The following is a 13,637-nucleotide window of genomic DNA, read 5'->3' as shown; positions in this document are numbered from 1 at the left end:
CTCCAGCTTCTGTAGCCATCTGGGGAGTGAACCAGTGGATAGAAAACTTCTTTCTCTCTCTTTCAAATAAAAATTAAATTTATTTTTTAAAAATAGTAACCCCTCCCACTCTCTCCAGGCAATCTCACCCATGGTCATTCACAGTTCGAGAAACTTCTAGCTCGGATCCTCGCTAAGTCCTAAGTCGGACACCACGGTGATTAGTGTGGTGACATCAGCTTGCTGTGTCCTGGTCCACAGGTGCTCACCTCTCTGCGCTGCCAGCCCGCTGGGCACGGCAGCACACGAAGCCAGCTGCGGCTGTGACAACTGCAAGCTCATTTACCTCGCAGCGTGCCGGCGAGCCTGCCCAGCGCGCCGAGCCACTGCTCCATGTCGTCACGGGGCTGCTGCGGGTCTGCCACTCACCCTAACCTACCAACTGCGCCTCACACTGCTGTGTGAACAGGAGAGAACATGGACGCATGGGTTCATGCTTCGGGGACAGCTAGGAACTTGCTTCCTGCCCTGAGACGGGGACTGGATCCCTGCGGGTGGCAGGGTCCCAAGTCCCTGTCCCATCACGGGCACTTGTCACGGCTGGAGTCAGCAGCAGAGCCCAAGCTTGCCCCCAGGGACTCCCACGACAGGCAGTGGTCATCACAGCCTCTGCCCCCATGCCCGAGGGACCTTGGCCTTGACAGGCACACAGGCATTTCCCTGGGCTCCTGGACTGGCAGCACCGCCCCCAAAAGGAGGGGCTCAACTTCACTTCCGGCTGGCTGAGCTCCATCCCCCAGACCCCAGAGTCAGGGCCTCACCATCCTCCCTGGTCCAGGTGCCATCTACCTTGGTCCTGCCCGCACTGGCGTCAGTCCCACTCACCCCGCCCCAACAGCCAAGGCCTTGTTGGCTAAACCGTGCCAGAACCTACATGGCAGCGGGTCCGTCTACGTGCTGCAGAGTGGCCCCGGAGCCCTGTCGCTGAGCAAAGCAGCTAGGTGGAGCAGCTCGATCCAGCCGGCCGCTGGGTGTGGGACAGGAAGAGGCAAGCAGAAGGGCAGCCATGAGGCCGTGTCCCAGAGCCCTGGCCAGGACGTCCACACCTCTGGAAAGGGACGCAGAGAAAGACAGCGTCTGTTATCTCCAACACAGAAACGGGCCACAGGGGGCAGAGGGGAGTATTGACAGCTACGCCGCGGCCGTCCCTGTCCAGCGTTCCTGGCAGGTGTCACTCCAGGCCAGGGGCGCGTCCAGGATGCTGGAGAAGCAGGGAGAAGAGGGACAGGAGGAGGCCTGGCTGCTGGCCAGGCGCTGCCATACAGAGCAGGGGCCAGGCTCAGGCCTTGCCCACTCCACCCTGGGGTCACCCTGTCCTCACAGCTCCACACGGTCCTGCTTCTAGCATTTCTGTCCTCTAAGTGCTGGGGCCCAGCTGGGTCTCAAATTGCAGAATTTGTTCCAGTTCTGGAATGTCTGCCTAGACACAAGAAGTCGCGGAATGTGTTAGATCTGAGTCTGAACACAAATGAATTTCCATTTCATGTGCACATAGCCTGGAAGTGCCCAGGCAGGCACCGTGACCCAGCAGGTTAGGCTGGCACCTGCAGTGCCATGTCGACACGAGCTGTGGTTCCATCCAGTCCTGGCTGCTCCAAGCCCAGGGCACCTTCACCATTACACAGTGACTGGGAGAGCTCTCTCTAACACTTTCAATTAAGTAAATAAATTTTTATTTCTTTTTTTTTGTTGTTAAGTAAAATTTTTAAAAAGTAATTGTACATTTTTAAAGTAACACAAGGCATGAAACAAAGCTTCTTAGTGTGGAATCTCCCACGTGCGGCCAAAAACTTTCAGAGGGGTCCGTGTTCGCTGAGGGACGGTGGGCTCAGCCGAGTATGGACCACTCGGGCATTTACAATGCCAGCTCCGCAGGCACCACTACTCAGAGCCGGGGTCCACGAGCCTAGGGCACCCCGGGGACTCGGCCAGAGGACTGGGCCCACCCCAGCCCCAGACTGCTGAAGCGCGCAGCAGCGCGCCGGTCAGAGTTCCTGAACTCATCTTGTGGTTTTTAAATAAGGGCTTTCCCTTGGATTTCAGATTTTTCTAAGTTATTTTTCAAACTGTGAAAACAGCGCATCTTGGGGCCAGCACTGAGGTGTTGCGGTTGAAGCCGCTGCCTGCAAAGCACGCACCCACAGCGCTGGCCACTCCGTGTCCGATACTGCTCCCTGCTAAGGTGCCCTGGGAAGCAGCAGAGGCTGGCCCAGACGCCTGGGCCCTGCACCCGCGGGAGCCCCAGGAGTGCCTCCTTCCCTGCGTCAGTGCCACGGGGACCCCAGGAGTGCCTCCTTCCCGTGTCGGAGCCCCAAGAGTGCCTGCTTCCCCACGTCGGTCTCGCCCGGCCCAGGAGTGCTTCCTTCCCTGTGTCAGTCCCGCCTGGCCCAGGCTGCTGCAGGTGGAAGATCCTCTTTCTCTCTCTTTTTAACTCTCTCAAATCAAGAAAATCAACCTTTTGAAAAAGAAAGCAGTGTTTTCCACACTGGAAAGCTGAGCTCCACGTTTGCCAGCGACGGCTGTGCACCAGGCAGGGCTCTCAGGACACAGCCACCGCTGTGGGACAGGAGCCGCCTGGGCAGGCCTGGGTGTCCCAGTGGTTCTCCATGAAGGCTCTCCCGACTCAGACCCTGGCCACACTCACCTGCCCAACAGACAAGGGGCAGGGCAGCCCTCACCGCCTGCCTGGGCTGTGTCATGGGGGCAGAGGTGGGGACAGCTCAGGGACAGAGGGATCCAGGGATGGTCAGCACGGCCCCTCAGCCAGCTGCTCGGCATGCCCAGGTTGGCCACTGGCCACTGCGTTGCTTGAGCACTAAGCCACTGGATCTGGAGACCAGGGGTGCGCACTGTTTGATGTGGAGATTCCTGGAGGGGCTACCATTTATCTCCAGTGTCATCTTGTACCAGCCCAGGATACCTCTGTGTGCGAGGGGTGTTGATCTGAGTGAGGCGTTAGGGGTCTACAGAGGGCAGGAGGGGGATCCCCAGAGCCCACACAGGTACAAGAATTCTCGCAAGGACCCTAGGCCAGCCCTCAGCCCTGCTTCCCAGAGTCCTGCCGGGTTCCACCGGGCAGAGCCAGCTGCACAACCCATAGCGGCACAGGTTCAGACCCAAGGCTGGCACGGGCGCTCTCCACGGTGGGGTCGCAGGCTGCTCCGAGGCATCCCGGCTCAGGGCCTCCAGGAGGGGCTGCACGCCCGAAGCCCCCCAGGGACGTCTCAAGCCCTACTGTGCTTATTTTTCCTCGAGCACGACTCCGGAAACGCTGCATGTCACCAAGGCATAATATTTACCATTCCACAAATACAAGCGACTTCACACAGCCAGCTCCGAGCCCCGCCTCCTGCTTGCTCACACACGCAGGGGGAGGGCACTGCATGGTCCGAGTGTGGGCCAGGCAGACCCTGGCTGAACGCTCAGCTCTTCAATGGCCGTGGGGGAGTATTGCCAGGAACGCTGCCTGGGTCTCACTGCCGAGGCCGGTGGGCCACCTGAGCCCCCAGCACAGGCTCCGCCCTCCCCCAGCCCCGCTGCGCTGCCTCCCCAGGGACACGGGAATGTCCCATATCATTCAGTGCACAAGCCGGACAGGAACGCACACCTTCCCAGTAGCGTTCAGAGATGTGCTGCACAGACAGAAAGTGGCACCCCACGCAGTGCTTCCTGGCGGGTGCACTCTCGGCAGCTCCGTCTCGGCTCTGTTTTGGGCAGGCGTTCAACATCTTCAGCAAAGCAGTTATGTGAGTGCTGGCTAGTCATGCCTGCTCCGGGCATTCCACTGCAAACTGGCAAACGCACGTCTCGGATTTTTACGGAGCTGCACCGTGCCGAGTACATGGGTCTCCAGCTACGGGTGGGGACCAAACCAAAAAGTTTCAAAACCTTATGTAGCTGTTTAGAGCTGGACTGGTCTGAAGCCAGGCGCCTGCAGCTTCTGGATCTCCCACACAGGCTTAGGAGCACTTGAACCATTCTCGGCTGCTTTCCCAAGTGTGTTAGCAAGGAGCTGGATGGGAAGTGGAGCAGCCGGGACTCAAACCAGCACTAAATGGGATGCTGCTGGTGTCTTTAAGCACTGGAGTTTGGCTGCCTGGCTGCACCAGCCACGTCCCGTTGTCATGGTCACATGTGACTGATGTCCTGACCCCAGGGCCTCCCCTGTGCTGCACCCAGCATTGCCTGCCTGCCAACATGAGGTAATCAGCTCCAACTTGTGAGGATTCTTAAGGCTTACTTATTTTTATTGGACAGGCAGATTTAAGGAGAGATGGAAAGATCTTCCGTCTGCTGATTCACTCCCCAAGTGGCTGCCAACAGCCAGAGCTAAGTCAGTCTGAAGCCAGGAACCAGGAGTGTCTTTGGTGTCTCCAACACAGGTGCAGGGTCCCAAGGCTTTGGGCCGTCCTCGACTGCTTTCCCAGGCCGCAGGCAGGGAGCTGGATGGGAAGTGGAGCAGCCGGGACCCATGTGGAATCCTGGCTCTAGCAGGTGTAAGCCGGCTGAGTCAACATAACTGCTTTGCTGAAGATGTTGAACGCCTGCCCAAAACAGAGCCGAGACGGAGCTGCCGAGAGTGCACCCGCCAGGAAGCACTGCGTGGGGTGCCACTTTCTGTCTGTGCAGCACATCTCTGAACGCTACTGGGAAGGTGTGCGTTCCTGTCCGGCTTGTGCACTGAATGATATGGGACATTCCCGTGTCCCTGGGGAGGCAGCGCAGCGGGGCTGGGGGAGGGCGGAGCCTGTGCTGGGGGCTCAGGTGGCCCACCGGCCTCGGCAGTGAGACCCAGGCAGGGTTCCTGGCAATACTCCCCCACGGCCATTGAAGAGCCGAGCATTCAGCCAGGGTCTGCCTGGCCCACACTCGGACCATGCAGTGCCCTCCCCCTGCGTGTGTGAGCGAGGAGGAGGGGGAGCTTCCCCAGCTGTGGCTTTGAACACACCACACATTTTGACACGACTTTCCTATATTTTTCAATTATTTAGTTCTAGCCATATTTGTTTATCCAAGTGAATTCTCTAAATATTATACTCCAAGTGGGTGCTCACAGCTGGAGAGCCGATGTGTGTACTAAACCTTCCAGGAAACGCAAATTTACAGGGAGGAAAGATCTTCCACCGCTGGCTCACTCCCCAAAGTCTGCAGGGTGAGAGAGGTGGAGGCTGCGGTGGGACGCCGGTGCCTGCAGGCAGGTGAGCAGCCGTCAGAGCCATGCGCCAGGCTTCAGGACATGGGTTTCCCCACACTGTTATTCAACCTCAGACCAACCTCACAGCCAAGCCCTGGCTTCACAGGCGGACGCCTGCCCTCCGAGCCAAGTCTCCCGTGCACACAGCCAAACCTCTCTCTACCAGCTTCTCAGACCCTGTAAGCTGCTGCTCGACCACCCGAACTGAACAAACCCGGGAGCGTGTGCCCTCTGTGCTGGGCACAGCGCGCCCGTCCATCAGGGCAAGCCACAGGCGGCCGTAACCGCAGTTCTGCACCCCTCCCACAGCAACCCCGCAACAACACCTTCCGGGGTCCCAAGCAGAACAGGCCCCGAGAATGAACCGTCCCGGGCCACCCCACGTGGGCAGCACCAGAACCAGAAAGGCCGGCCCGTGCACCAGGCGGTTCACCCACTCTGACTCAACCCAAGCAACTTGCCGGGCAAATTTAAGGAAGAGCGCCACGTCCCAGGAGCCACCACCACCCCTCGACCCGGACCACAGCGACCCCCCCCCAAGGACCAGGTACCCTATCTACGGACCCCAGCGCGCCCGCGTTCATTCTGCCAAAACACGTGAAGAAAAGGCGTCACCACTTCCCCCGCGCGCTTCCCCGGTGGCCACCGTCTTTACGCCTATTTTTGGGGGGCGGAGGAGGGCGTGCTCCCCTAGGTTGCGCCCACTCTCCGTCCGGCTCTCCTCCTGCCGCGCGTCCTCCCCGGGGAGCCCCAGCTCGCGGCCCCGGAGCAACGCCCCGCCGCGCCGCGAGCCGCTGCCCACCCTGCGGGCCACAACCACGGCTTAGTCCCCGGACACCCGAGCTCGGAGCGGGGCGCCCGGCGCTCCCCGGGCAGCTGCCCCCGACCCCGCGCCCCGGCCGCGCGCCGATGCCCCTCCGGGGCGCGAGGCCCAGCCCGCCGCGAACAATGCGCGCCCCGCCCCGCGCCCGCCCCGCGCTCGCCCCGCGCGCCCATTGGCCTGCGTCCGCTTCGGGCAGCGCGCGGGGCGGTGCGCGTGCGCGGGGCGGGCCGCGCGGGGCGAGGGCGGTGCTTTGTGTGCGGCCGGCGGGAGCGCGGCGGCGGCGGCGGAGCGGTGCGGGGCGGCGGGCGGGGCGGGCAGCATGGAGGAGCTGAGCAGCGTGGGCGAGCAGGTCTTCGCCGCCGAGTGCATCCTGAGCAAGCGGCTGCGCAAGGTGCGTGCGTGCGGCCCCCGCGCCCCGGCCCGCCCCCGGCGCCGGCTCACGCGCCCCTCTTCTCTCCTCCCGCAGGGCAAGCTGGAGTACCTGGTCAAGTGGCGCGGCTGGTCCTCCAAGTGAGTCCTCACCACGCGGCGCCCGCGCGCCGCGCCGCGCCGTCCAGGGGCCCGGGACCACCGTGCGCCGGGCGGGAAGTTGGCGGAGTCGCTCCGAGCTGTGCGGCGCAGGGACGCCCGGTCCCTCCGGGCCACCCTTTGTTTACAAGCCCGCGGGGAGTGGGACTGGGCGGCCCCCAGGCTAGACGGCCGCCTCGGGTCGCTTGCGCTGCCCCGCGCCCATTTGTTGCATGCGCCCCCCGCCCCTTACCCCCCTCCGTTCCAGCTCCCCTCCTCCCGCTCCGGTTCCCCCTCTGTAACCTGAGCTGCTATTGATGGCTGCGCGGCGGGGTTTTTGGTTTTTTTCCCCCTCTTTCCCCTTTCTTTGAATGGAGGTGGGGGGAACTTGGTGTCCCCGGAACGGGCCAAGTGGCCCCCGTGGCTGCTCCTGCGCCCGGGTCTCCCTGCCCCTGCGGCATCCCGCGCCTGCCACATTGTTCTCGGGCCCTGGGCTGCGGCGGTGCCCCCTCGGCCTCCCCCTGCCTGGCTCTGGGCCAGCATTTGGGGGATTCCCTCTTTGCAACTTCTTGTTGTGTTGGGATGTTTTCCTCGCCAACGGGGCTGTGGGAGCCCTCTTGTGGCCTGTTTTAATTGGGGCTTGAGGTGAGAGTGAGGGCTCCCGGGGCCTGCGGCGGGGACTCGGAGCACCCCCACCCGCACGTCCACAGGGTCAGCCCTCGCCAGCTGCCCAGGGGCTCACTGGCTCCTCTGTACTTTGCAGACATAACAGCTGGGAGCCAGAGGAGAACATACTGGACCCGCGGCTGCTCCTGGCCTTCCAGAAGAAGTGAGAAAGCGCACCTGGGGGTGGGGCTGGGCACGCAGAGGGTGTGGGGGAGCTGGCTGTGCGGGGGGGCGTGCGGGTGCCCAGGGCCCCCTGCAGTAGCGTGCCCTCTGAGAGCTTGTTTGGGGTCTGAGGCTCTGGCTGCAGGGCCAAGGAAGGCCCCTCCTTTGCTGGCGGGTTGTGGGGGGTGTAAGCTCAGCAGGGCGTGAGGTATGTCTGCCGACCCTGTGGAAGTCTACAAAACCTGGATTTGGGGAGCCGGAGAAAGGCTTTCTGAGGTCCACGCCATTTTTTTCTTTCTTTTTTAATAACACCCACATGCGTTTGCTGTGGAATATTTGAAGCTCCCGGGTGCGGAGGCCTGGGTGCCCAGCCCTCACAGTTCCAGGTGGGAGAGTGGAGCCCCTGGTCGTTGGTCCTGCCCCCGTCCCGGAAAGGGTGGCACTGGCGAGTGGGGCACCCCAGGGATAGCAGCAGGTAAAGGCGGGGCTGGCTTGGCCAACCTGCTTCTCCAAGCTCGCCTTGGCGGCCCGTCTGCCCACAGAGCTGACACCGGACTGGACGGGTCAGTCTCTCCCAGAGGGATGGCAGGGACAGACAGAGCTAGTGGACGTGCCTATGGGGTGGAAAGATATGCTTTCAAATTGGCACCAGAAGCCCCTTATGCTTTATAGGGTTCTGTATCTCTTGGAGATGCCTCGTGCCCTCGCCTCAGGGCCTTGGGGACAGCTTCCCGCAATGCCAGGTTCTCCGTGCAGCAGAAGGGGTGGCCTGACTGAGCACTCTGGGTCCTAGCCGTTGGAGATGTCCTCCACTGGCCAGAGCATCCAAGAGAGTAGCAGAGTGTGGCGTGCGTCCCGGGACAAGACGCAGGCACGGTGCCGGGAGTGGCTCGGCGCGGGTGCTGGGGCCCCCGGGGACTAGACGCAGGCACGGTGCCGGGAGTGGCTCAGCGCGGGTGCTGGGGCCCCCAGGGACTAGAGGCACGGTGCCGGGAGTGGCTCGCGCGGGTGCTGGGGCCTCCGCTCACACACACGGCTGGGAACCCAAGGGCGGGCCTGGCCTCCACACTCAGCCTCAAATACAAGCTCTCGGGGGTGGCGGTTGCACCTTGTGGCACCTGATGCTTGCTCCTGGAGCTGCGTGAGGCCACTTTGGGACCAGACACCTCCATCCTGAGCAGGGAACCGGGCGTGTCGGGAGACAGGAGGCGCTGAGGGTGGCCAGGGGGAGTGGGACCAGGCTGAGTTACGGGCTGGTATTTGCAATCTCGCCCACAGCCCACTTCCCCCATTTAAACCAAATGACCCAAGGCTGCATCTCCCCTGGATGTGACTGACCAGGGACCCGCGCCCCAGCTCTGCTTTCCCCCAAGTTCAGAGGAGACAGTGGCCACGGGAAGTGTTCCTGATGCTAAGGCCAGGATTGGGAGGGTCTGGGCCTTGCCTCGGGCTGTGCACGTCCGGGGTATGTCGGCAAAGCTGGAGGCCGGTCCTGAGATGCCAGGGAAGCGACTGGTAATAGATGGGTGTGAGGAGTGTGGCACTGCCCTGTGGCACAGGGGGCTCTGGGCAGCGTCTCCCCAGCCGTTACGGCTCCTGTGTCCACAGGGAACACGAGAAGGAGGTGCAGAACCGGAAGCGCGGCAAGAGGCCCAGGGGCCGGCCCCGGAAGCACACGGTGCTGTCCTCCTCCGGTCGGCGCTCCAAGCTCAAGGTGGGTGTTTCCTAGAGAGGCCTCTCGGCTCCCCTCTAGACCTCTGCCAGCCGGAGGCCCTGGGGTCAGGCACGCTCCAGAGCAATTTCCTGCTGCAGTGGGTCCGTCACTGGCTGCCTGAGCGCAGCCCTGCACTCTGGCCCAGGGGGCTCTGCAGGAAACAGGAAGCCCCCGTGCAGTAAGAGGCCACAGATTCGCCTCCTAGGGGCCCAGGCTGGCGAGTGCACAGGAGGCCTGACACCCTGCATCACGGGGCCCGAAGGAGGGCGGCACTGCCCGGCTGGGCGACCGCCTCTGTCCTCGATGGTGTCTCTGTGCCGGTGCGGTCTGGCTGATGCCACTTCTCTCACCCGCCACGGCCATAGGAGAGGTAGGGGAGAGGGGGATGGGCGTCACTTTGATTCCATGCTACAAGGACCCCTTCGCAGGGCACTGGGGGTCTTCAGGCCAGGCTCCCTGGACTTCATGCTTTGTATCCGGCAGGATGGAGGTGCTGCAGGCGTGTGTGCTGGGACTTTCTTGAGGTGACAAGATTGGGACACCCCCGAGGCCTAGGACTCTCCTCTCTCCTGGGTTTGAGGGGGTCCACAGGTGCAGTTGGGGGAAGCTTGCCTTTAAGATTTCAGGCACAGCGGGCAACGTAGGGGCTTCCCCACTGGCTCTGCCCCTACAGGGAGGCGCTGCCGGTACCAACGCTGCGCCCAGCAGACCTGCGGGCAGGTTACCACCTCATGTCCACCTGCGCTGGTCCACACCACTGGCCTTGGGACGTGGGACCCTGTTGCCCTGGGCACAGTTCCCTTTGCCACTGCCTGGTGGATTGAAGCTACATTAAGTCTCCTGTCAGAGCCAGCGATGGGTGCACTTATCTGGGGTCCCCTGCTTATCTGGGGTCCCCTGGCTCTGCTTCGAGACATCCTCTGGACCAGACTGGTGGGGGACTGCTCTCGGGCCCAATGCACCTGGTCGGGGACAGCAAGGTCCCTGGACCAGCAGAGGCTGTGACACCGTCCACCTTGTCCCTCTAGGAATCCGACACACCGTCCAAGTGCAAGTCCAGCAGCTCCTCCTCCTCCTCCACGTCGTCCTCCTCTTCCTCAGATGAAGAGGATGACAGTGACTTGGAAGCCAAGAGGGGATCCCGGGGCCGTGAGACCCACCCGGTGCCCCAGAAGAAGGCACAGATCCTGGTGGCCAAGCCCGAGCTGAAGGACTCTGTCCGCAAGAAGCGGGGCCGCAAGCCGCTGCCCCCAGAGCAGAAGGCGGCACGCAGGCCCGTGAGCCTGGCCAAGGTCCTCAAGACGGCGCGCAAGGACCTGGGGCCGCCGCCGCTCAGCGCCCCCGTGGCCGGCCTGGCGGCCCTCAAGGCCCACACCAAGGAGGCCTGCGGGGGCCCCAGCACCGTGGCCACCCCCGAGAACCTGGCCAGCCTGATGAAGGGCATGACGGGCAGCCCCAGCCGCGGCATCAGCTGGCAGAGCTCCATCGTACACTACATGAACCGCATGAGCCAGAGCCACGCCCAGGCGGCCAGCAGGCTGGCACTCAAGGCCCAGGCGGCCGGCAAGTGCAACCTGGGGCTCGACCTGAAGGTGAGGACGCAGAAGGGAGAGATGAAGGCCAGCCCCCCGGGAAGCAAAGGCCCCAAGGCCCCTGGCAGCGGTGTGGCTGTGGAGCAGAAGGCAGGGGGCACTGCAGGGGCACCCCTCGCCCACAGTGGCAGCAAAGTCTCCATGGGCAGCTTGGGGTCCCAGCCGACCCCCACCCAGGAGCTGAGCCTGCAGCTGTTAGACTTACAGAGCGTCAAGAACGGCGTGCCTGGCGTGGGCCTGCTTGCCCGCCATGCCACAACTTCCAAGGCTGTGCCTGCCCCAGGGAAAGGCGCCTCAAGTGGCCCAGCAGCGGGGAGCGGGGCCGGCATGCCCTCTGCCGACACCAGCAAAAGCGAGAGGCTGGCCTCCAGGGCTCCAGCTGCAGCCACGGGCAAGAGGGACGGTGCCAAGGGTACCGCAGCCCCTGGCGGGCAGGAGGCACCTGCAGCTCCTGCAGATGGCCGGAAGGCAGCTGCCTTGTCAGAGGTGAGCACGGGTGAGGAGAGCAGCAGCTCCGACTCGGACCCCGACTCGGCCTCACTTCCCGGCGCTGGCCACAACCTCTCCGTGTCCGTCCAGACCAGCCAGGACTGGAAGCCCACCCGCAGCCTCATCGAGCACGTCTTTGTCACAGATGTCACTGCCAACCTCATCACGGTCACCGTCAAGGAGTCCCCCACCAGTGTGGGCTTCTTCAACCTGAGACATTACTGAAGCTGCCACAATGGGTGGGGCACTTCTCCCCCGTCACCACCCTGCCCTGCGACACGGGCAGGGGGCCGTAGTCCCCCGACCGTCCTACCTCTCTGGGCCTCTGCCTGGCCCTGCTTTTCCACTAAGGAAATCTTGGCGGATCCGGGGACATGAGCCATGGGCCCAGCTCCCCGGGTGAGCAGGCCTTCCCACTGCAGCCTTACTGCTCTGTCCTGGGGTGCATCGTATGGGATGGATACAGAGGGTCCCTGCTGGTGTTATGGCTCCAGACTAGACTGTGGGAAGAAGGGGGCAGGAGTGTCCCCACCCACCCAAAGCAGTGCCTGAGCAGCTGAGGGTCATGGCTTTAATGCCAGGACAGTTGCTGGGGCACAGTCAGGAGCCCTAAAAGTGGGCGACCTGGCTGCTGCCGATCCCCAGCTCGGAATGATGCCCGCAGCCCCATGTGTCGGCACAGAAGTCCTCTGGGGCGAGGCTGTACGGGCACTGCTGGCTGGCGGGGGCCAGTGGTCTGGCCTGAGAAGGACCCCTGGAGTAAGCGTGCCCTGCCAAGCTGGCGGAGGGTGTCAGGCAGACCGTAGGCTTCCACGGCTCTTGCAGGTGCTTGCCGGGTGGAAGGACTGATCAGCTTTACCAGACAATCCCTGCCCCCCACCCTCTGGGGGGTCCATTTCCCACTCTTCCTAGAAGCAATGTCCCTTTGCCATGTAGGAAGCAGCCCTGGCAGAGGGCCTACCTGCTGGCCTGGGTCCCAGGGAGCTGCGTTTGGGGGCTGTCCAACACTAGCGTCCGTGGGCAACCTGGAGGTGGCAATGAGGGTAGGCTGGCCACTGGGGCGATGTGATGCCAAAAAGACAAGTGGGAGGGTGGAGACAGTCGGGGCAGGCAGGGCTGCCACAGTGCCTCTGGAACCCCACTCTCCATGCCAAATAGGAAGAATTGGCCTTGGCAAAGCCAGGGCGTTCTCAACGGTGTGCCTTTAGGGCAGAGCGTGTCCGTGGCTGTGAGGACCACTGTCGCCCTCCACCACGCAAGTCCCCAAGAAGGGGACAGTGAGAGCTGGGGTTGGTCTCTGCGCTGCTGTGCTGGGGAGTGAGTCCAGGGGCCACAGCTGCTGCCCCACTGCTTCCAAGCTTTGTGGCCCCTTGACGGCCAGCATGCCAAGCCCTTTGGGGTGGCACTGGGGTCTCACGAGCTGTCATAGCCCCCTCCGCCCCCATGGGGAGAGGTGTGTCTGCACCCAGCCCTGTTCGTGGTGCCTTTGCTTGCCAGTTTCTGCAATCCCAAAGTTTGAGTCTGTGGACAGCTTCTTCCAGGCACTGGCCTTAGCTGTGTCCTGGCAGGCAGGTGCACACACGTGGCCCGGAGCAGTGGGCGACATCTGTGTTTACTGAGGAAGACAAGTAGTGCTTGGTGTATTTTATTTGCTGCTATCTGTGTGTAGGTAGGCACCGTTGCCCGTGCCATCAGTCCTCTGTCCTGGGGTCTTGTGTGTGTTCAGTGGCATTATGACCCTGTCTTGTGTCTGCTTCTGTGTCACGGAGGAAGAAGGGGCTCGTCTGTCCAGTTTTTTAAAGGGTTTGGAATATTTTTATATATATTTTTGGTACCAAAAAAGAAACCCACAAAAAAACGTAGCTCATTTGGGTTGCAGTCCCAGTGTGATTGCTGAAGGCCCTGGGCCAGCCTGAGCCACCCCCACCTCACTGGCTTGGATTTATTATTATTTTTTTAAGCCAAATCATCCCTGCAACGCTGGAAAGTCATTGTCAGTGGTGGCTGCCCGCCGCCTTGCCTGGGGAGCCTTGAGGCGCAGCCCTGCCCCCACGCTTATCACCAGCAGCCAGTTCAAGGAAACCCTGCGCTGGGGGAGGCAGTGCCTACGGGAGGGGCAGTGCCTACGGGAGCAGCTGTGCCTACGGGAGCGGCCGTGCCTCCCAGTCTGGAGCTTCTCTAGGATTTTGGAAAGCTAACACTAGTATAGGGGCAGGGTCTTTTCTAGAATGATGTTAATTTATTTTGCTGAAGGAAGACATCTGCCCAGTGTCACACACCCACATCTTGTTAACTCCTAGTATATCAATAAATATTTTTTTTAACTTGCTACCTTGGTGTATTTTGTGTGATGGGGGGGGGGGGGGACACAAGAGGCCTCACAGCCCCTCCCTGGAGGCCAGTGGTCCAGCTGGGCCCTGAGCTGAAGGACCCTGCTCAGGCTTTGCCACG

At 62.3% G+C, this 13,637-nt stretch overlaps 1 protein-coding gene across 1 annotated transcript; it reads left to right on the top strand.

The window, feature by feature from the left end:
• The first annotated feature begins 6,375 nt into the window (after window positions 1–6,375).
• Window positions 6,376–11,992, top strand: CBX2 (chromobox 2). The gene is made up of 5 exons (XM_040989817.1): window positions 6,376–6,447; window positions 6,523–6,566; window positions 7,327–7,392; window positions 9,000–9,105; window positions 10,134–11,992. Exons 1-5 carry the CDS (start codon window positions 6,376–6,378, stop codon window positions 11,409–11,411), a joined length of 1,566 nt encoding a protein of 521 aa, XP_040845751.1. The 3' UTR covers window positions 11,412–11,992.
• The last annotated feature ends 1,645 nt before the right edge of the window (window positions 11,993–13,637 follow it).

The sequence above is a fragment of the Ochotona curzoniae genome, unplaced genomic scaffold (genome assembly GCF_017591425.1).
Source record: "Ochotona curzoniae isolate NIBS_2020 unplaced genomic scaffold, NIBS_Ocur_1.0 contig_523, whole genome shotgun sequence".
In the NCBI taxonomy this organism is placed as follows: Eukaryota; Metazoa; Chordata; class Mammalia; order Lagomorpha; family Ochotonidae; genus Ochotona; species Ochotona curzoniae.
The sequence above is the reverse complement of the archived record's forward strand: the minus strand, read 5'-3'. Positions and strand labels throughout refer to the sequence as shown.